Raw genomic sequence first — 25,476 nt, 5'->3', positions numbered from 1 at the left:
AACCGCTGTGTTAGTATCTATATACTAACACCAACACCACTCTGTAGGTATCTATATACTAGCACCAACACCACTCTGTAAGAATCTATATACTAGCACCAACACCACTCTGTAGGTATCTATATACTAGCACCAACACCACTCTGTATCTATATACTAGCACCAAAACCGCTGTGTTAGTATCTATATACTAGCACCAACACCACTCTGTTAGTATCTATATACTAGCACTAACACCATGGTGTAGGTATCTATATACTCGCACCATCACCACTCTGTAAGTATCTATATACTAGCACCAACACCATTCTGTAGGTATATATATACTATCACCAACACCACTCTGTAGGTATATATATACTATCACCAACACCATTTTGTAGGTATATATATACTATCACCAAGACCACTCTGTAAGTATCTATATACTCGCACCAACACCACTCTGTAAGAATCTATATACTAACACCAACACCACTCTGTAAGAATCTATATACTAGCACCAACACCACTCTGTTAGCATCTATGTACTAGCACAAACACCCCTCTGTTAGCATCTATGTACTAGCACCAATACCACTCTGTTAGCATCTATGTACTAGTACCAACACCACTCTGTTAGCATCTATATACTAGCACCAACACCACTCTGTAGGTATCTATATACTAGCACCAACACCACTGTGTAAGAATCTATATACTAGCACCAACACCACTCTGTAAGAATCTATATACTAGCACCAATACCACTCTGTTAGCATCTATGTACTAGCACCAACGCCCCTCTGTTAGCATCTATGTACTAGCACCAACACCCCTCTGTTAGCATCTATGTACTAGCACCAATACCACTCTGTTAGCATCTATGTACTAGCACCAGCACCACTCTGTTAGCATCTATATACTAGCACCAACACCACTCTGTTAGCATCTATGTACTAACACCAACACCACTCTGTAGGTATCTATATACTAGCACCAACACCTCTCTGTTAGCATCTATGTACTAGCACAAACACCCCTCTGTTAGCATCTATGTACTAGCACCAATACCACTCTGTTAGCATCTATGTACTAGTACCAACACCACTCTGTTAGCATCTATATACTAGCACCAACACCACTCTGTAGGTATCTATATACTAGCACCAACACCACTGTGTAAGAATCTATATACTAGCACCAATACCACTCTGTAGGTATCTATATACTAGCACCAACACCACTCTGTAAGAATCTATATACTAGCACCAATACCACTCTGTAGGTATCTATATACTAGCACCAACACCACTCTGTAAGAATCTATATACTAGCACCAACACCACTCTGTAAGTATCTATATACTAGCACCAACACCGCTGTGTAAGAATATATATACTAGCACCAACACCACTCTGTAGATATCTATATACTAGCACCAACACCACTCTGTAGGTATCTATATACTAGCACCAACACCACTCTGTAGGTATCTATATACTAGCACCAACACCACTCTGTAGGTATCTATATACTAGCACCAACACCACTCTGTAGGTATCTATATACTAGCACCAACACCACTCTGTAGGTATTTATATACTAGCACCAACACCAATCTGTAGGTATCTATATACTAGCACCAACACCGCTGTGTTAGTATCTATATACTAGCACCAACACCAATCTGTAGGTATCTATATACTAGCACCAACACCACTCTGTAGGTATCTATATACTAGCACCAACACCACTCTGTAAGAATCTATATACTAGCACCAACACCGCTGTGTTAGTATCTATGTACTAGCACCAACACCGCTCTGTAGGTATCTATATACTAGCACCAACACCACTCTGTAGGTATCTATATACTAGCACCAACACCACTCTGTATCTATATACTAGCACCAACACCACTCTGTAGGTATCTATATACTAGCACCAACACCACTCTGTAGGTATCTATATACTAGCACCAACACCGCTGTGTAAGAATATATATACTAGCACGAACACCACTCTGTAGATATCTATATACTAGCACCAACACCACTCTGTAGGTATCTATATACTAGCACCAACACCACTCTGTAGGTATCTATATACTAGCACCAACACCACTCTGTAGGTATCTATATACTAGCACCAACACCACTCTGTATCTATATACTAGCACCAAAACCGCTGTGTTAGTATCTATATACTAACACCAACACCACTCTGTAGGTATCTATATACTAGCACCAACACCACTCTGTAAGAATCTATATACTAGCACCAACACCACTCTGTAGGTATCTATATACTAGCACCAACACCACTCTGTATCTATATACTAGCACCAAAACCGCTGTGTTAGTATCTATATACTAGCACCAACACCACTCTGTTAGTATCTATATACTAACACCAACACCACTCTGTTAGTATCTATATACTAGCACCAAAACCGCTGTGTTAGTATCTATATACTAACACCAACACCACTCTGTTAGTATCTATATACTAACACCAACACCGCTCTGTAAGAATCTATATACTAGCACCAACACCACTCTGTAGGTATCTATATACTAACAACAACACCACTCTGTAGGTATCTATATACTAGCACCAACACCACTCTGTAGGTATCTATATACTAGCACCAACACCACTCTGTAGGTATCTATATACTAGCACCAACACCACTCTGTAGGTATCTATATACTAGCACCAACACCACTCTGTAGGTATCTATATACTAGCACCAACACCACTCTGTAGGTATCTATATACTAGCACCAACACCACTCTGTAGGTATCTATATACTAGCACCAACACCACTCTGTAGGTATCTATATACTAACCAACACCACTCTGTAGGTATCTATATACTAGCACCAACACCACTCTGTAGGTATCTATATACTAGCACCAACACCACTCTGTAGGTATCTATATACTAGCACCAATACCACTCTGTTAGCATCTATGTACTAGCACCAACGCCCCTCTGTTAGCATCTATGTACTAGCACCAACACCCCTCTGTTAGCATCTATGTACTAGCACCAATACCACTCTGTTAGCATCTATGTACTAGCACCAGCACCACTCTGTTAGCATCTATATACTAGCACCAACACCACTCTGTTAGCATCTATATACTAGCACCAACACCACTCTGTAGGTATCTATATACTAGCACCAACACCACTGTGTAAGAATCTATATACTAGCACCAATACCACTCTGTAGGTATCTATATACTAGCACCAACACCACTCTGTAAGAATCTATATACTAGCACCAATACCACTCTGTAGGTATCTATATACTAGCACCAACACCACTCTGTAAGAATCTATATACTAGCACCAACACCACTCTGTAAGAATCTATATACTAGCACCAACACCACTCTGTAAGTATCTATATACTAGCACCAACACCGCTGTGTAAGAATATATATACTAGCACCAACACCACTCTGTAGATATCTATATACTAGCACCAACACCACTCTGTAGGTATCTATATACTAGCACCAACACCACTCTGTAGGTATCTATATACTAGCACCAACACCACTCTGTAGGTATCTATATACTAGCACCAACACCACTCTGTAGGTATCTATATACTAGCACCAACACCACTCTGTAGGTATTTATATACTTGCACCAACACCAATCTGTAGGTATCTATATACTAGCACCAACACCGCTGTGTTAGTATCTATATACTAGCACCAACACCAATCTGTAGGTATCTATATACTAGCACCAACACCACTCTGTAGGTATCTATATACTAGCACCAACACCACTCTGTAAGAATCTATATACTAGCACCAACACCGCTGTGTTAGTATCTATGTACTAGCACCAACACCGCTCTGTAGGTATCTATATACTAGCACCAACACCACTCTGTAGGTATCTATATACTAGCACCAACACCACTCTGTATCTATATACTAGCACCAACACCACTCTGTAGGTATCTATATACTAGCACCAACACCACTCTGTAGGTATCTATATACTAGCACCAACACCGCTGTGTAAGAATATATATACTAGCACGAACACCACTCTGTAGATATCTATATACTAGCACCAACACCACTCTGTAGGTATCTATATACTAGCACCAACACCACTCTGTAGGTATCTATATACTAGCACCAACACCACTCTGTAGGTATCTATATACTAGCACCAACACCACTCTGTAGGTATATATATACTAGCACCAACACCACTCTGTAAGAATCTATATACTAGCACCAACACCACTCTGTAGGTATCTATATACTAGCACCAACACCGCTGTGTTAGTATCTATATACTAACACCAACACCACTCTGTAGGTATCTATATACTAGCACCAACACCACTCTGTAAGAATCTATATACTAGCACCAACACCACTCTGTAGGTATCTATATACTAGCACCAACACCACTCTGTATCTATATACTAGCACCAAAACCGCTGTGTTAGTATCTATATACTAACACCAACACCACTCTGTTAGTATCTATATACTAGCACCAACACCACTCTGTAAGAATCTATATACTAGCACCAACACCACTCTGTATCTATATACTAGCACCAAAACCGCTGTGTTAGTATCTATATACTAGCACCAACACCACTCTGTTAGTATCTATATACTAACACCAACACCACTCTGTTAGTATCTATATACTAGCACCAAAACCGCTGTGTTAGTATCTATATACTAACACCAACACCACTCTGTTAGTATCTATATACTAACACCAACACCACTCTGTAAGAATCTATATACTAGCACCAACACCACTCTGTAGGTATCTATATACTAACAACAACACCACTCTGTAGGTATCTATATACTAGCACCAACACCACTCTGTAAGTATCTATATACTAACCAACACCACTCTGTAGGTATCTATATACTAGCACCAACACCACTCTGTAGGTATCTATATACTAGCACCAACACCACTCTGTAGGTATCTATATACTAGCACCAACACCACTCTGTAGGTATCTATATACTAGCACCAAAACCGCTGTGTTAGTATCTATATACTAGCACCAACACCACTCTGTAGGTATCTATATACTAGCACCAACACCACTCTGTAGGTATCTATATACTAGCACCAACACCACTCTGTAGGTATCTATATACTAGCACCAACACCACTCTGTAGGTATCTATATACTAGCACCAACACCACTCTGTAGGTATCTATATACTAGCACCAATACCACTCTGTATCTATATACTAGCACCAATACCACTCTGTAAGTATCTATATACTAGCACCAACACCACTCTGTAGGTATCTATATACTAGCACCAACACCACTCTGTAGGTATCTATATACTAGCACCAACACCACTCTGTAGGTATCTATATACTAGCACCAATACCACTCTGTATCTATATACTAGCACCAATACCACTCTGTAAGTATCTATATACTAGCACCAACACCACTCTGTAGGTATCTATATACTAGCACCAACACCACTCTGTAGGTATCTATATACTAGCACCAACACCACTCTGTAGGTATTTATATACTAGCACCAACACCAATCTGTAGGTATCTATATACTAGCACCAACACCGCTGTGTTAGTATCTATATACTAGCACCAACACCACTCTGTAGGTATCTATATACTAGCACCAACACCACTCTGTAGGTATCTATATACTAGCACCAACACCACTCTGTAAGAATCTATATACTAGCACCAACACCGCTGTGTTAGTATCTATGTACTAGCACCAACACCGCTCTGTAGGTATCTATATACTAGCACCAACACCACTCTGTAGGTATCTATATACTAGCACCAACACCACTCTGTAGGTATCTATATACTAGCCCCAAAACCACTCTGTAGGTATCTATATACTAGCACCAACACCGTTGTGTAAGAATATATATACTAGCACGAACACCACTCTGTAGATATCTATATACTAGCACCAACACCACTCTGTAGGTATCTATATACTAGCACCAACACCACTCTGTAGGTATCTATATACTAGCACCAACACCACTCTGTAGGTATCTATATACTAGCACCAACACCACTCTGTAGGTATCTATATACTAGCACCAACACCGCTGTGTTAGTATCTATATACTAGCACCAACACCACTCTGTAGGTATCTATATACTAGCACCAACACCACTCTGTATGTATCTATATACTAGCACCAATACCACTCTGTAGGTATCTATATACTAGCACCAACACCACTGTGTTAGTATCTATATACTAGCACTAACACCACTCTGTAGGTATCTATATACTAGCACCAACACCACTCTGTAAGAATCTATATACTATTACCAATACCACTCTGTTACCATCTATGTACTAGCACCAACACCACTCTGTTAGCATCTATGTACTAGCACCAACACCACTCTGTTAGCATCTATGTACTAGCACCAAAACCACTCTGTTAGCATCTATGTACTAGCACCAGCACCACTCTGTTAGCATCTATATACTAGCACCAACACCACTCTGTTAGCATCTATGTACTAACACCAACACCACTCTGTAGGTATCTATATACTAGCACCAACACCACTGTGTAAGAATCTATATACTAGCACCAATACCACTCTGTAGGTATCTATATACTAGCACCAACACCACTCTGTAGGTATCTATATACTAGCACCAACACCACTCTGTAAGAATCTATATACTAGCACCAATACCACTCTGTAGGTATCTATATACTAGCACCAACACTACTCTGTAAGAATCTATATACTAGCACCAACACCACTCTGTATGTATCTATATACTAGCACCAACACCACTCTGTAAGAATCTATATACTAGCACCAACACCACTCTGTATGTATCTATATACTAGCACCAACACCACTCTGTAGGTATCTATATACTAGCACCAACACCACTCTGTAAGAATCTATATACTAGCACCAACACCACTCTGTAGGAATCTATATACTAGCACTAACACCATGGTGTAGGTATCTATATACTAGCACCAACACCACTCTGTAAGAATATATATACTAGCACCAACACCACTCTGTAGGTATCTATATACTAGCACCAACACCACTCTGTAGGTATCTATATACTAGCACCAACACCGCTGTGTAAGAATATATATACTAGCACCAACACCGCTGTGTAAGAATATATATACTAGCACCAACACCGCTGTGTAAGAATATATATACTAGCACCAACACCACTCTGTAGATATCTATATACTAGCACCAACACCACTCTGTAGGTATCTATATACTAGCACCGACACCACTCTGTAGGTATCTATATACTAGCACCAACACCACTCTGTAGGTATCTATATACTAGCACCAACACCACTCTGTAGGTATCGATATACTAGCACCAACACCACTCTGTAGGTATCTATATACTAGCACCAACACCACTCTGTAGGTATCTATATACTAGCACCAACACCACTCTGTAGGTATCTATATACTAGCACCAACACCACTCTGTAGGTATCTATATACTAGCACCAACACCACTCTGTAGGTATCTATATACTAGCACCAACACCACTCTGTAGGTATCTATATACTAGCACCAACACCACTCTGTAGGTATCTATATACTAGCACCAACACCGCTGTGTTAGTATCTATGTACTAGCACCAACACCACTCTGTAGGTATCTATATACTAGCACCAACACCACTCTGTAGGTATCTATTTACTAGCACCAACACCACTCTGTAGGTATCTATTTACTAGCACCAACACCACTCTGTAGGTATCTATTTACTAGCACCAACATCACTCTGTAGGTATCTATTTACTAGCACCAACACCACTCTGTAGGTATCTATTTACTAGCACCAACACCACTCTGTAGGTATCTATTTACTAGCACCACTCTGTAGGTATCTATATACTACCACCAACACCACTCTGTAGGTATCTATTTACTAGCACCACTCTGTAGGCATCTATTTACTAACACCACTCTGTAGGTATCTATTTACTAGCACCACTCTGTAGATATCTATTTACTAGCACCAACACCACTCTGTAGGTATCTATTTACTAGCACCAACACCACTCTGTAGGTATCTATTTACTAGCACCAACACCACTCTGTAGGTATCTATTTACTAGCACCACTCTGTAGGTATCTATATACTAGCACCAACACCACTCTGTAGGTATCTATATACTAGCACCAACACCACTCTGTAGGTATCTATATACTAGCACCAACACCACTCTGTAGGTATCTATATACTAGCACCAACACCACTCTGTAGGTATCTATATACTAGCACCAACACCGCTCTGTAGGTATCTATTTACTAGCACCAACACCGCTCTGTAGGTATCTATATACTAGCACCAACACCACTCTGTAGGTATCTATTTACTAGCACCAACACCACTCTGTAGGTATCTATATACTAGCACCAACACCACTCTGTAGGTATCTATTTACTAGCACCAACACCACTCTGTTAGTATCTATATACTAGCACCAACACCACTCTGTATGTATCTATATACTAGCACCAACACCACTCTGTAGGTATCTATTTACTAGCACCACTCTGTAGGTATCTATATACTAGCACCAACACCACTCTGTTAGTATCTATATACTAGCACCAACACCACTCTGTAGGTATCTATATACTAGCACCAACCCCTCTCTGTAGGTATCTATATACTAGCACCAACACCACTCTGTAGGTATCTATTTACTAGCACCACTCTGTAGGTATCTATATACTAGCACCAACACCACTCTGTAGGTATCTATATACTAGCACCAACACCACTCTGTAGGTATCTATATACTAGCACCAACACCACTCTGTAGGTATCTATTTACTAGCACCAACACCACTCTGTAGGTATCTATTTACTAGCACCAACACCACTCTGTAGGTATCTATTTACTAGCACCAACACCACTCTGTAGGTATCTATTTACTAGCACCAACACCACTCTGTAGGTATCTATTTACTAGCACCAACACCACTCTGTAGGTATCTATATACTAGCACCAACACCACTCTGTAGGTATCTATATACTAGCACCAACACCACTCTGTGGGTATCTATATACTAGCACCAACACCACTCTGTAGGTATCTATTTACTAGCACCACTCTGTAGGTATCTATATACTAGCACCAACACCACTCTGTAGGTATCTATATACTAGCACCAACACCACTCTGTAGGTATCTATATACTAGCACCAACACCACTCTGTAGGTATCTATTTACTAGCACCAACACCACTCTGTAGGTATCTATTTACTAGCACCAACACCACTCTGTAGGTATCTATTTACTAGCACCAACACCACTCTGTAGGTATCTATTTACTAGCACCAACACCACTCTGTAGGTATCTATATACTAGCACCAACACCACTCTGTAGGTATCTATTTACTAGCACCAACACCACTCTGTAGGTATCTATTTACTAGCACCAACACCACTCTGTAGGTATCTATTTACTAGCACCAACACCACTCTGTAGGTATCTATTTACTAGCACCAACACCACTCTGTAGGTATCTATTTACTAGCACCAACACCACTCTGTAGGTATCTATTTACTAGCACCACTCTGTAGGTATCTATATACTAGCACCAACACCACTCTGTAGGTATCTATTTACTAGCACCACTCTGTAGGCATCTATTTACTAGCACCACTCTGTAGGTATCTATTTACTAGCACCACTCTGTAGATATCTATTTACTAGCACCAACACCACTCTGTAGGTATCTATTTACTAGCACCAACACCACTCTGTAGGTATCTATTTACTAGCACCAACACCACTCTGTAGGTATCTATTTACTAGCACCAACACCACTCTGTAGGTATCTATTTACTAGCACCACTCTGTAGGTATCTATTTACTAGCACCAACACCACTCTGTATGTATCTATATACTAGCACCAACACCACTCTGTAGGTATCTATATACTAGCACCAACACCACTCTGTAGGTATCTATATACTAGCACCAACACCGCTCTGTAGGTATCTATTTACTAGCACCAACACCGCTCTGTAGGTATCTATATACTAGCACCAACACCACTCTGTAGGTATCTATTTACTAGCACCAACACCACTCTGTAGGTATCTATATACTAGCACCAACACCACTCTGTAGGTATCTATTTACTAGCACCAACACCACTCTGTTAGTATCTATATACTAGCACCAACACCACTCTGTATGTATCTATATACTAGCACCAACACCACTCTGTAGGTATCTATTTACTAGCACCACTCTGTAGGTATCTATATACTAGCACCAACACCACTCTGTTAGTATCTATATACTAGCACCAACACCACTCTGTAGGTATCTATATACTAGCACCAACACCACTCTGTAGGTATCTATATACTAGCACCAACACCACTCTGTAGGTATCTATATACTAGCACCAACACCACTCTGTTAGTATCTATATACTAGCACCAACACCACTCTGTAAGTATCTATATACTAGCACCAACACCACTCTGTAGGTATCTATTTACTAGCACCAACACCACTCTGTAGGTATCTATTTACTAGCACCAACACCACTCTGTATCTATATACTAGCACCACTCTGTAGGTATCTATATACTAGCACCAACACCACTCTGTTAGTATCTATATACTAGCACCAACACCACTCTGTATGTATCTATATACTAGCACCAACACCACTCTGTAGGTATCTATTTACTAGCACCACTCTGTAGGTATCTATATACTAGCACCACTCTGTAGGTATCTATTTACTAGCACCAACACCACTCTGTTAGTATCTATATACTAGCACCAACACCACTCTGTATGTATCTATATACTAGCACCAACACCACTCTGTAGGTATCTATTTACTAGCACCACTCTGTAGGTATCTATATACTAGCACCAACACCACTCTGTTAGTATCTATATACTATCACCAACACCACTCTGTAGGTATCTATATACTAGAACCAACACCACTCTGTAGGTATCTATATACTAGCACCAACACCACTCTGTAGGTATCTATATACTAGCACCAACACCACTCTGTTAGTATCTATATACTAGCACCAACACCACTCTGTAGGTATCTATATACTAGCACCAACACCACTCTGTAGGTATCTATTTACTAGCACCAACACCACTCTGTAGGTATCTATTTACTAGCACCAACACCACTCTGTAGGTATCTATTTACTAGCACCAACACCACTCTGTAGGTATCTATTTACTAGCACCAACACCACTCTGTAGGTATCTATTTACTAGCACCAACACCACTCTGTAGGTATCTATTTACTAGCACCAACACCACTCTGTAGGTATCTATTTACTAGCACCAACACTACTCTGTAGGTATCTATATACTAGCACCAACACCACTCTGTAGGTATCTATTTACTAGCACCAACACCACTCTGTAGGTATCTATTTACTAGCACCAACACCACTCTGTAGGTATCTATTTACTAGCACCAACACCACTCTGTAGGTATCTATTTACTAGCACCAACACCACTCTGTAGGTATCTATATACTAGCACCAACACCACTCTGTAGGTATCTATATACTAGCACCAACACCACTCTGTAGGTATCTATATACTAGCACCAACACCGCTGTGTAAGGACCTGTATACTGTCCATGAGTGTAATGTTTCATATTAAACTGAATTGCATTGTGTACGTTCACACTACGATGTGCAGTAGGGCTGCTGCAACCAACAACATATAAAAACACATGCACTGTATATGAACGTGTGATTATGTACCTACATAACTATACATGTCTGTATGTATGCAATGTAAAATACGTCTGTTTCTGGTCCTACCTAGTTGCTCCAGTTTGGGCTCAGGCCTCTTGACCAGGCTGAGGAGCAGCTGGGAGCAGTGGCTGATGATGATGAAGGGCGGGGCTAAGGCAGGCCGGCTGTGGTACTCCACGATCAGGTTGTACCTCTGGAACTTCCAGAAGATGTCTGTCTTGCCCTGCACCACCTGGAACGTGTAGCTGTAGGCACGCAGGTGGAGGAAAGATCACAGTGAGAACACACTGCATGAGATACACGTGAGTAAGTATTGATCTTTTTTCTGTGGTAATCCAAGTTAGAGAGACAGTTGAATTGTGTATGCCCGTGAAATATACAACCTTAAATCATTATTATTATTATTAATAATAATCATATCAGATGGTTGTGTGAGACAGTCACAGTTCAGGCCAGACTCTTCCTGTCAATCATTAAAAGCTCTGTAAGTCTATATGCTTTGTTGAAACAAAACTTTCTACCAGCTGTTCTGGGTCAGAGAAAACAAAACAAAAGTATGTGTCAATGATTGTGCCAGTTTATTTTGGTTTCACACAGTGGATGTCAATGAATACATCCAAACCTCTGTTCTTGCAGGACATGATCATGGAATTGGTCCCTGAATTGGGACATGTTTTTGGAGTCTCCCTCATCAGAGTAAACTATTATTTCCTGGGTGATGACTGTGGCCTGAGTAACACGCGTGTGTTAAGTCTGACCGTGTACATATTTGCCATTTAGCAAATGTTTTCATTTTACATACGGATGGTTTTTCCGAGAATTGAAGCCACTATCCTGTCATCGTCAAGCCCCATGTTCTACCAGCTGAGCTGCAGAGTAGCGTGTGTGTTGAGTCTGACCTGAACATGGCGATGAGGAGGTTGAGCAGCAGAACGTTGGTAACCAGTAAGAAGATGACCAGCAGTAGGATGACCAGCCAGTTGGCGTAGATGTTGGGACAAGGGGGCAGACTTCCCATGATGATCTCCTCTATCACTGTGGTGCAGTTGCTCTCGGGCATCCGTGCCACTGGGAAGATTACATTAGATAGTTCTTCACTATCGGTTGTTCGCAGATATTTGCTTTAACGAACAAGAAAATGCACTGCGTGACACAGACGCAGGTCGCCCGCTGAGCGGTGTGGTCAAGCATGCAGAAATACTTTGATTTACACCAAGGCTCTTATGTTCACTAATAAATCAAGATATATAGTGAATGACAACAAGATGTACCACTGAACAAAACTGAACTACATGTAAACTACATGTAAACTGAACTACATGTAAACTGAACTACATGTAAACTACATGTAAACTGAACTACATGTAAACTGAACTACATGTAAACTGAACTACATGTAAACTGAACTACATGTAAACTACATGTAAACTGAACTACATGTAAACTGAACTACATGTAAACTACATGTAAACTAAACTACATGTAAACTGAACTACATGTAAACTACATGTAAACCAATTTGTAAGTCGCTCTGGATGAGAGTGTCTGCTAAATGACTTAAATGTAAATGTAAATGTAAACTGCATGTAAACTGAACTACATGTAAACTACATGTAAACTGAACTACATGTAAACTACATGTAAACTGCATGTAAACTGAACTACATGTAAACTACATGTAAACTGAACTACATGTAAACTGAACTACATGTAAACTGAACTACATGTAAACTACATGTAAACTGCATGTAAACTGAACTACATGTAAACTGCATGTAAACTGAACTACATGTAAACTGAACTACATGTAAACTGAACTACATGTAAACTACATGTAAACTGCATGTAAACTGAACTACATGTAAACTGAACTACATGTAAACTGAACTACATGTAAACTACATGTAAACTACATGTAAACTGAACTACATGTAAACTACAGGTAAACTGAACTACATGTAAACTGAACTACATGTAAACTGCATGTAAACTGAACTACATGTAAACTGCATGTAAACTGAACTACATGTAAACTGCATGTAAACTCAACTACATGTAAACTGAACTACATGTAAACTACACTACATGTAAACTGAACTACATGTAAACTACATGTAAACTGAACTACATGTAAACTACATTTAAACTGAACTACATGTAAACTACATGTAAACTGAACTACATGTAAACTGCATGTAAACTGAACTACATGTAAGCTGAACTACATGTAAACTACATTTAAACTGAACTACATGTAAACTACATGTAAACTGAACTACATGTAAACTACATGTAAACTGAACTACATGTAAACTACATGTAAACTGAACTACATGTAAACTACATGTAAACTGAACTACATGTAAACTGCATGTAAACTGAACTACATGTAAGCTGCATGTAAACTGAACTACATGTAAACTGCATGTAAACTGAACTGCATGTAAACTGAACTACATGTAAACTGAACTACATGTAAACTACATGTAAACTGAACTACAAGTAAACTACATGTAAACTGAACTACATGTAAACTGCATGTAAACTGAACTACATGTAAACTGCATGTAAACTGAACTACATGTAAACTGCATGTAAACTGAACTACATGTAAACTGAACTACATGTAAACTACACTACATGTAAACTGAACTACATGTAAACTACATGTAAACTGAACTACATGTAAACTGAACTACATGTAAACTACATGTAAACTGAACTACATGTAAACTGCATGTAAACTGAACTACAAGTAAACTACATGTAAACTGAACTACATGTATACTACATGTAAACTGAACTACATGTAAACTACATGTATACTGCATGTAAACTGAACTACATGTAAACTACATGTAAACTGAACTACATATAAACTACATGTAAACCAATTTGTAAGTCGCTCTGGATAAGAGTGTCTGCTAAATGACTTAAATGTAAATGTAAACTGCATGTAAACTGAACTACATGTAAACTGAACTACATGTAAACTGCATGTAAACTGCATGTAAACTGCATGTAAACTGAACTACATGTAAACTGAACAACATGTAAACTAAACTACATGTAAACTACATGTAAACTTAACTACATGTAAACTACATGTAAACTGAACTACATGTAAACTACATGTAAACTGACTACACGTGAACTACATGTAAACTGGCTATGTGTAAACTACATGTGAATGGAAGTACATGTAAACTAAGTGTAAACTGACTACATGTAAACTACATGTAATCGGAACTACATGTAAACTTAATGTAAACTACATTGAAACTTAATGTAAACTACATGTAAACTACATGTAAACGGAACTACATATAAACTTAATGTAAACTACATGTAAACTACATGTAAACGGAACTACATGTAAACTTAATGTAAACTACATGTAAACTACATGTAAACGGAACTACATGTAAACTACATGTAAACAGAACTACATGTAAACTACATGTAAACGGAACTACATGTAAACTTTATGTAAACTACATGTAAACGGAACTACATGTAAACTTAATGTAAACTACATGTAAACAGAACTACATGTAAACTACATGTGCACCAGTGGAGGCTGCTGAGGGGAGGATGGCTCATAATAATGGCTGGAACAGAGAATATGGATCCATATAAACCATGTGTTTGATGGATTTGATATCATTCCACTTACTTCGTTCCAGACATGACCATGAGCTCGTCCTCTCCAATGAAGGTGCTACCAACCTCCTGTGATATACACTACATGTCTCCTGAACAACATGTAAACTACATGTAAACTAAACTACATGTGATCTACATGTACATGACTATAACAGAGCAGAGGCACTGCTAGAAAACAGAAAACATTCTATCTCACCGTCAATCTCCTCCAGTGGGATCTGGCCAAAGATGTGCAGGTAGGGTCGATACAGGACCCTGCGAAACACCCAGTCTAGGCGCGGGTCGTTGGGGTGGAGAAGGGCCTGAGTTGCCACGCCGTACGCTATGAGCCACACACTCAGGAAGAACAGGAAGAAGAACACATCCTTCATCTGCCAGGAAGAACAGAGCACAAACAGTACGTGTAATCCTCATCTGACATACACTACAAATGTACCAGGTAATAAAGTACGGTTAGAACCACAATTCCATTTATACACACCAGGGTTGGGGTTGAATTACATTTCAAATCCAGTCAATTCAGGAAGTACACTGGAATTACAATTACAATGAAAAATAATAATAATCAATGACAATTTAAAAAAAAAAAATATTTGGTTAACTTTCTGAATTGACTGGATTTGACCTCAACCCTGATACACAAATACATCAGAGTTTTGTAAATGTGGTTTAGTGGGGCTACGTTGTATTTATGGATCATGCTTTGTGGGTGATACGTGTTTGTCTTTTGAACAGTTGTCTACTTTACCATCCTCTCCACAATGATGATCTTGGGCCCCAGTTGCTTGTGGATGGCGAAGATGTGGATGAGACGCAGTGTGAACACCATGAAGTCCAGCGCCAGAACCGTTCGTCCTGCCTCATACGTGTCTTTCATCATCCTGTCATAATTACATCCTATATTAGACCTACATTAAACTCTGGCCCTCAAATTCAAATCTAGACCTCGAAGCCAGTTCCACAGATTAAATTTTTTTAAATAAAATTATCCTCCCCCTAATCAGGAACTGATTAAGACCTGGGACACCAGGTGGATGCAGTGAATTATCAGGTAGAAGACCAAAGCAGCAGTAGTCCCCGGACCTTGTAGGGTCAGATTTGAATACCCCAGCTGTATGGAGTTAATGTCACTACCAATGTCACTTCATACAGTAAATTTACTGAAAATCAGCAGTTCTTTCTATCACTAGATATCACACCACAACTATAGCCTACTGTAGCCTATCATATAGCCTACCTACTGTAGCCTATCAAAACTATTTTCCTGTTAGAAATCATCACTTTTTTTTTTATCAAATCCTCCTGCTGCAGGGTTATTTTACTCTTGCGATGAAACTGGTCAAATTAAGATCCTACACCTGTATATTTGTATTTTGTATTTATTTAACCAGGAAAAGCCCATTGAGACCCAGAGCCTCTTTCTCAAGGGAGACCTGGCCAAAAAGGCAGCAACAATCAATACATTACATAATTAAAACATACAACAATACAACATGATCCAGCCTTAAAAAAAGCATTTACACTCCTACGTAAGTCTCCCATCAATATTTTAAATTCATTCAGTGGCACTAACATATCTAGATGAAGGATGGATTGTAGATTATTCCATGTGTCTTGTGCACAATAAGAGAAGGCAGTCTTGCCTAATACTGTGAATGTCCTGGGGACTTTAAGTAGCAACCACCTAGCAGACCGGGTATGGTAACTGCTGGTGGTGAAGGAGACCAGACTACAGAGGTAAAGAGGGAGTTTACCCAAAAGGGCTTTGTAGATGAACACATACAAATGTATTGTTCTGCGCATATAAAGTGAAGTCCAACCTACCATTTGGTACAATGTGCAATGGTGGGTGAGTGACTTGGCATTTACAATAGAGCCCAAAGATGCATGATAAACAGAGTCCAGTCTCTGTAAGACAGAGGAGGTTGCATGATAAACAGAGTCCAGTCTCTGTAAGACAGAGGAGGCTGCATGATAAACAGAGTCCGGTCTCTGTAAGACAGAGGAGATTGCATGATAAACAGAGTCCAGTCTCTGTAAGACAGAGGAGGATGCATGATAAACAGAGTCCAGTCTCTGTAAGACAGAGGAGGATCCATGATAAACAGAGTCCAGTCTCTGTAAGACGGAGGAGGTTGCATGATAAACAGAGTCCAGTCTCTGTAAGACGGAGGAGGTTGCATGATAAACAGAGTCCAGTAAGACGGAGGAGGATGCATGATTAACAGAGTCCAGTCTCTGTAAGACAGAGGAGGATGCATGATAAACAGAGTCCAGTCTCTGTAAGACAGAGGAGGATGCATGATTAACAGAGTCCAGTCTCTGTAAGACAGAGGAGGTTGCATGATAAACAGAGTCCAGTCTCTGTAAGACAGAGGAGGCTGCATGATAAACAGAGTCCAGTCTCTGTAAGACGGAGGAGGTTGCATGATAAACAGAGTCCAGTCTCTGTAAGACGGAGGAGGCTGCATGATAAACAGAGTCCGGTCTCTGTAAGACAGAGGAGGCTGCATGATAAACAGAGTCCGGTCTCTGTAAGACAGAGGAGGCTGCATGATAAACAGAGTCCAGTCTCTGTAAGACAGAGGAGGCTGCATGATAAACAGAGTCCAGTCTCTGTAAGACAGAGGAGGCTGCATGATAAACAGAGTCCAGTCTCTGTAAGACGGAGGAGGTTGCATGATAAACAGAGTCCAGTCTCTGTAAGACAGAGGAGGATGCATGATAAACAGAGTCCAGTCTCTGTAAGACGGAGGAGGCTGCATGATAAACAGAGTCCAGTCTCTGTAAGACGGAGGAGGCTGCATGATAAACAGAGTCCAGTCTCTGTAAGACGATGGAGGCTGCATGATAAACAGAGTCCAGTCCCTGTAAGACAGAGGAGGTTGCATGATAAACAGAGTCCAGTCTCTGTAAGACAGAGGAGGCTGCATGATAAACAGAGTCCAGTCTCTGTAAGACAGAGGAGGTTGCATGATAAACAGAGTCCAGTCTCTGTAAGACGGAGGAGACTGCATGATAAACAGAGTCCAGTCTCTGTAAGACAGAGGAGGCTGCATGATAAACAGAGTCCAGTCTCTGTAAGACAGGAGGCTGCATGATAAACAGAGTCCAGCCTCTAAGACAGAGGTTACATGCATATACAACAAGTCACCATAATCAACTACAGAGAGAAAGTGGCCTGGACAAGCGTCTTCCTAGACATAAGCGGGAAGCGAGTCTTATTACGAAAAGAAAAACCCAATTTCAATGTAAGCTTCTTCACAAGATTATCCACATGAACTTTAAAGGACAACTTGTCATCCAACCAAATACCTAGGTATTTGTAGGATGACACTTTTCAATGGATAAGCCACCAGATGTGACAATGCTAACGTTCTCTGGCAGAGTTCTAGCTCTGGTAAAGGTCATGAATTTAGTTTTTTTTGTATATTCAAGGCCAGTTTGAGACCATAAAGGGAGGCCTGCAGTGACTGAAAGCAGTCTGGAGCTCTTCAACAGCCTGAACCAGAGAAGGAGCACATTAATATATAACTATCATCTGCATATAGATGGAACTTTGTTGGTTGCAAGACAGGAAATTGGATGCAAGAGAGGAAGGACTCTGCTCACCTGCAGGACACACTGATTACGAAGAGTGAGATGGCCACCATGTCACACTTGTTCCAGTTGTCCTCTACGTACAGCTTGAATTTCTTCAGGATGCTCATGTCTTCGTCTGTGAAGAAACTCTGCATCACCCAGGTCAATAAAGAGTTAGTTCACTCTGTTAGAACATCACCATTAGCAGTATCATTCTATTTGTGTATATTTCGAGGTCATTTGAGTAATTTATGTCAAATTTCCCCAGGCTAAAAATAATTTATCCTCAAAAACAGTCCTCGAGTATCCTCAACGCTGGACATATTTTGTCTAGACGCACGCACACCTGATGCAACTTGATAAGAGTATCTGAGGAACAGAGTTGAGAAGCACTGAAATGGAACCCTATTCCTTAGTCCACTACTTAGTGTTTTGAACAGGGCCCTTGTCGAAAGTAGTTCAGTATGTAGGGAATGGGGTACCATTTCAGACACAGATATTCTGCTATGTAACCTTTATGTAACTAGGCAAGTCAGTTAAGAACAAATTATTATTTACAATGACGTCCTACCCCGGCCAAAACCTAACTCAGACCACGCTGGGCCAATTGTGTGCCGCCCTATGGGACTGCCAATCACAGCCGGATGTGATACAGCCTGGATTCAAACTAGAGACTGTAGTGACGCCTCTTGCACTGAGATGCAGTGCCTTAGACCGCTGTGCCACTCGGGAGCTCACTGGGCAAAAACTGGTTTAATCAACGTTGTTGCCAAGTAATTTCAACAACAAATAATGACATGTGAAAAAGAAATTGCCCCAACTTTTAACCTAAATCCAATGACATGGTGATTTTTTAAATTTTATTTTCACATTGAATTCACGTTAGTTGACAACTCAAACAAATTGAAATCAAAACCCGTGGGAAGTGATGTCAATGATGATGACATGAGTTGGGCTCATGGTCTCCCTGGGTAGCTCTGCCATTGTCACCCTCAGCCCTACAAGGACATTTCGTCTCGGTCGAACAATTAAGACGTTGGTTTCTCTCGTGGGAGACCAGAGTTCAGATCCAGCCTGTGACGTCAACATACCTGTCTCAGCTCCTCCAGCACCAGGGTGAAGACCCAGAAGTAGAGCATGATCTCAGGGGCCCCAGGGCCCGCGGGGGGCGGAGGACGAAAGTCCAGCAGGAGCACGTAGGTGAACAGGATGAGGAAGGCAAAGTACATGATGACGTTGCCTAGGAACACAGTGACCGGGGCACTCCAGAAGCGACGCCAGCGACGCAGCAGGAAACGCCACCACACGGCGGCGCTGCTCTGGCCCTCCACGCCACCAGGAGGACCACCCGAGTCTCTGGAACACCATACAACAAATTGAAAATTGGGAATTTTACTTGATTATAGTTTTTTTTATATAGTCTTCTTCAACCGTCCACAAAAATTATAGCCTCGTATTACCAGACTGGCTGCCTCACAAGGCTGCTAAAAGGCAGGTGGACATGAAGTGTAGTCAACTTTGTTCTAAGTGCATAAATAATCTGATTGGTTTAGGGCAGAACAATTGTTTTTATAGTTTATTCAACTAAACCTTTAATAAAACAAATGCTAACTGACCTACTGGCATATTTTTGACCTAGCTTGGTAGCTAATTCGATTTTATAATTCAACCTTAGTAGGAAGTAGTGCCCTGCTCAGCTAAGCTACATATAGTTTAACATTTTACGTTTCTGCCCCCAGGGAAACATAACTGTCCATTCCAATTGTTAAGTTTATATAGCTTATAAAACGAAATATTTTGATAAAGAAAGTGGTAGCTGATTTACTGGTATATTTGAGACCAGGCTAGCTAGCTCTATTCTATTTCTCAACATTACTAAAAGATAGCTATTTGCTAGCCAAATATCAGTTTTTTGTTTGTGTTACTCATTTGCTGATGCTGTTCCTGTCTCGTTCCATATTAAATGTTTGACTCCCCGTACTTGCTTCGTCTCTCCAGCGTCATCCCATGTGACAGCTACCCCCAGGGCTGCATTAAGGGAAAGGGGGATACCTAGTCAGTTGTCCAACTGAATGCGTTCAACTGAAATGTGTCTTCCGCATGTAACTCAAGCCCTCTGAATCAGAGAGGTGTGGGGAGCTGCCATTTTTTAAAGTTCCTATAGCTTATTCAACTTACCATTTCAATAAAGCCAATGTTAGCTGACTTACTTGTATATTTGACACCTAGCTAGCTAGCTCTGTAATAATTCAACATGAGTAGCTAAGAGGTAAATACTTAGCAAGCTAGCGTGCTCTGATTAGTTTAACATGTTGCTGCTAGCTTGCCACATTTTGCTCTTTCCTTCAAGTCATGAGACCAGCTGTATCTTAAAGATGTTGTCACATTTGTCTGACTACTGTAACACAACAATGAGTTCAAAACGTAGAACTTGTAACTCAAAGTTTTATTTACAATATTCTCAGTTCCAACCTCTGCCGTGTTTTCAAAAGTTGTGCATCTGTTAAACCCCGCCCATTGACCTTGTAGAAACCAAATGGATTTGTTCTGCCTTAAACCAATCAGATTCTTTCTGCCCTTAGATCAAAGTTGACTACACTTTATGTCCCTTTATAAACAGCAGGTATAGTAGAATAAATGGTTTTATAACTCACAAAGGGTCATTGTCTGTTAGTAGCAGGGCCTTTTCTGTGTCCAGACTGTCTAGTTCCACATACTGCTCCTCTCCTCCACCACGACTGTCTAGCTCCTCATCACTGCATCATTACACACATAGAGACAACATGACTACACACACGAGGACAGGGCCGATGCATGCACATGCACACACACACACACACACACACACACACACACACACACACACACACACACACACACACACACACACACACACACACACACACGGGCGCATACACACACACAGGGGCGCATACACACACACGAGCGCATACACACACACATACACACACACGGGCGCATACACACACACACACACACACACACACACACACACACACACACACACACACACACACACACACACACACACACACACACACACACACACACACACACACACACACACACACACACACACACGGGCACATACACACGGGCACATACACACACAAACACACACACAGGGGCGCATACACACACACGAGCGCATACACACACACATACACACACACGGGCGCATACACACACACACACGGGCGCGTACACACACACACATAGTGATAGTGGTACACACATGAACATATTGACCCAAGCACTCCAGCACATAGATGCAGACACTGAAACGAGTACCCACAACTCTGTGCTTCAACAACAGACATATGTTCTTACGGTTCCTACCATACTGTGGAAATGACTGTGCCAACATTGACAATATGAAGCTAGATTGTTTCCGTGGTGACCTGAACTTGATGAGGTTGGTCCAGATGAGAGGGGGACAGAAGAAAGACAGCACCAGTTTGGAGATGGCTGTGTCTGTAGTCATCGCTCCCCACCAGATCTTAGTGAGGAACCCCTGGGACAAACCATGAGCGCAGTTACCAACCTATCACACAATCTTATCTTAGGCCATACTAATTGTATTACATAGGCCATACTAATTGTATTACATAGGCCATACTAATTGTATTACATAGGCCATACTAATTGTATTACATAGGCCATACTAATTGTATTACATAGGCCATACTAATTGTACTACATAGGCCATACTAATTGTATTACATAGGCCATACTAATTGTACTACATAGGCCATACTAATTGTATTACATAGGCCATACTAATTGTATTATATAGGCCATACTAATTGTACTACATAGGCCATACTAATTTTATTACATAGGCCATACTAATTGTATTACATAGGCCATACTAATTGTATTACATAGGCCATACTAATTGTATTGCATAGGCCAAACTAATTGTATTACATGTTTAACATATATATTTTTAAGTAAGACAAGCACATTTTAGTGTCTTGGGGAGGTTAAAAGAGGTAGTTCAGCTATAATCTGAGAGAATGTTGGGAATAGTTTTACTGGAAAAAGGAGGACACTATTTTGCTATAATCCTGCAACAACAAAAACATGTTAAGGGCAACCATTTAATAAAATGTGTATGGCCTTACTACTGTGAAAGTGCAGAACACACAGCAACCAGCAGAGGGCATATCACCCTATAAAACACACGTATCAACACAGAAACCAGCAGAGGGCATATCACCCTATAAAACACACGTATCAACACAGAAACCAGCAGAGGGCATATCACCCCATAAAACACACGTATCAACACAGAAACCAGCAGAGGGCACATCACCCTATAAAACACACCTATCAACACAGAAACCAGCAGAGGGCACATCACCCCATAAAACACACGTATCAACACAGAAACCAGCAGAGGGCACATCACCCCATAAAACACACGTATCAACACAGAAACCAGCAGAGGGCACATCACCCCATAAAACACACCTATCAACACAGAAACCAGCAGAGGGCACATCACCCTATAAAACACACCTATCAACACAGAAACCAGCAGAGGGCACATCACCCCATAAAACACACCTATCAATACAGAAACCAGCAGAGGGCACATCACATCACCTAGCAGAGGTCATATCACACCTATCAACACAGCAACCAGCAGAGGGCACATCACCCTATAAAACACACGTATCAACACAGAAACCAGCAGAGGGCACATCACCCTATAAAACACACCTATCAACACAGAAACCAGCAGAGGGCACATCACACCATAAAACACACCTATCAACACAGAAACCAGCAGAGGGCATATCACACCTATCAACACAGAAACCAGCAGAGGGCACATCACACCATAAAACACACCTATCAACACAGAAACCAGCAGAGGGAACATCACCCTATAAAACACACCTATCAACACAGAAACCAGCAGAGGGCACATCACCCCATAAAACACACCTATCAACACAGAAACCAGCAGAGGGCACATCACCCTATAAAACACACCTATCAACACAGAAACCAGCAGAGGGCACATCACCCCATAAAACACACCTATCAACACTGAAACCAGCAGAGGGCACATCACCCTATAAAACACACCTATCAACACAGAAACCAGCAGAGGGCACATCACCCCATAAAACACACCTATCAACACAGAAACCAGCAGAGGGCACATCACCCTATAAAACACACCTATCAACACAGAAACCAGCAGAGGGCACATCACCCTATAAAACACACCTATCAACACAGAAACCAGCAGAGGGCACATCACCCCATAAAACACACCTATCAACACTGAAACCAGCAGAGGGCACATCACCCCATAAAACACACCTATCAACACAGAAACCAGCAGAGGGCACATCACCCCATAAAACACACCTATCAACACAGAAACCAGCAGAGGGCACATCACCCTATAAAACACACCTATCAACACACAGTGACACACCAAGAGGACTCTGTGAATATTGTCTGTGTACACAGTCAAATCTATCGAATGTATCATTTGTTTATGGAACATGGAGATTAGAAGTAAGGAGGCCACATGTCTGTTTCAGTGTGTCTATGTGTGCCTGCACGTGTTACCGTAGCCTACCTGAACTCCATCGTGGGCGAAGAAGCACTTGGCGTCAGCCTCGGTTGCCAGGTTGAGGACGGTGGATTGATTCCAGCAGCGGGTCCTTCTCACCAGAAGAGCATAGGCCCTGTCCTCACTGTTAGAGTAACACTCCCCAAACAGATCTGGCAACATACACACACACACCAGACTCAACACACTTACCAAGACTTCACACCATTCAAATCAGGCTTTTGTCTGTTTGTTATAGAGGCATTGGTTGTATCTAGATTCTTATCTTGTGATGATCTCACTGTGAATTCTAACCCCAGGAGAATTTCCTAGGGATATAGATACTTTCAGGGAACATCTTTGTCTTCGTGGTATTTTTCAACTAAGTGATGGTTTATGATCTTAGAGCATTAAGTCATCACAGAGTGTGATACTGCATGTTTTATCACAGTGTGTGTGTGTGTGTGTGTGTGTGTGTGTGTGTGTGTGTGTGTGTGTGTGTGTGTGTGTGTGTGTGTGTGTGTGTGTGTGTGTGTGTGTGTGTGTGTGTGTGTGTGTGTGTGTGTGTGTGTGTCTCTCACCTAGGGCAAACTGCTCATACTTGGCCTCCTTCATGCTGCGTGCTGACTCTGCCTCTGACTCCAGGCCAGACATCTCTTTCAGGATCTTACAACCAGCTAGAGCTGCAGCTACAGCCTCGGGACCCTGGACCACAGAGAGAGAGACAGAGAGAGAGAGAGAGAGAGAGAGAGAGAGAGAGAGAGAGAGAGAGAGAGAGAGAGATACACAGAGAGAGAG

At 40.9% G+C, this 25,476-nt stretch overlaps 1 protein-coding gene across 1 annotated transcript in view; it reads right to left on the bottom strand.

The window, feature by feature from the left end:
• The window catches only part of LOC129834183 (transient receptor potential cation channel subfamily M member 5-like), a 78,594-nt gene that overhangs the window by 38,435 nt on the left and 14,683 nt on the right, over nt 1-25,476 (bottom strand). The window contains exons 13-22 of the mRNA XM_055898924.1: nt 25,260-25,383; nt 24,706-24,851; nt 22,502-22,614; nt 21,734-21,835; nt 20,171-20,435; nt 19,110-19,228; nt 16,246-16,378; nt 15,694-15,868; nt 12,731-12,899; nt 11,898-12,076 (exon numbers count right to left, since the gene is read on the bottom strand). Coding sequence (XP_055754899.1) covers nt 11,898-12,076; nt 12,731-12,899; nt 15,694-15,868; nt 16,246-16,378; nt 19,110-19,228; nt 20,171-20,435; nt 21,734-21,835; nt 22,502-22,614; nt 24,706-24,851; nt 25,260-25,383 — 1,525 coding nt within the window. The remainder of the gene's footprint in view (nt 1-11,897; nt 12,077-12,730; nt 12,900-15,693; nt 15,869-16,245; nt 16,379-19,109; nt 19,229-20,170; nt 20,436-21,733; nt 21,836-22,501; nt 22,615-24,705; nt 24,852-25,259; nt 25,384-25,476) is intronic.

Source organism: Salvelinus fontinalis, chromosome 35 (genome assembly GCF_029448725.1).
Source record: "Salvelinus fontinalis isolate EN_2023a chromosome 35, ASM2944872v1, whole genome shotgun sequence".
In the NCBI taxonomy this organism is placed as follows: Eukaryota; Metazoa; Chordata; class Actinopteri; order Salmoniformes; family Salmonidae; genus Salvelinus; species Salvelinus fontinalis.
The sequence above is the reverse complement of the archived record's forward strand: the minus strand, read 5'-3'. Positions and strand labels throughout refer to the sequence as shown.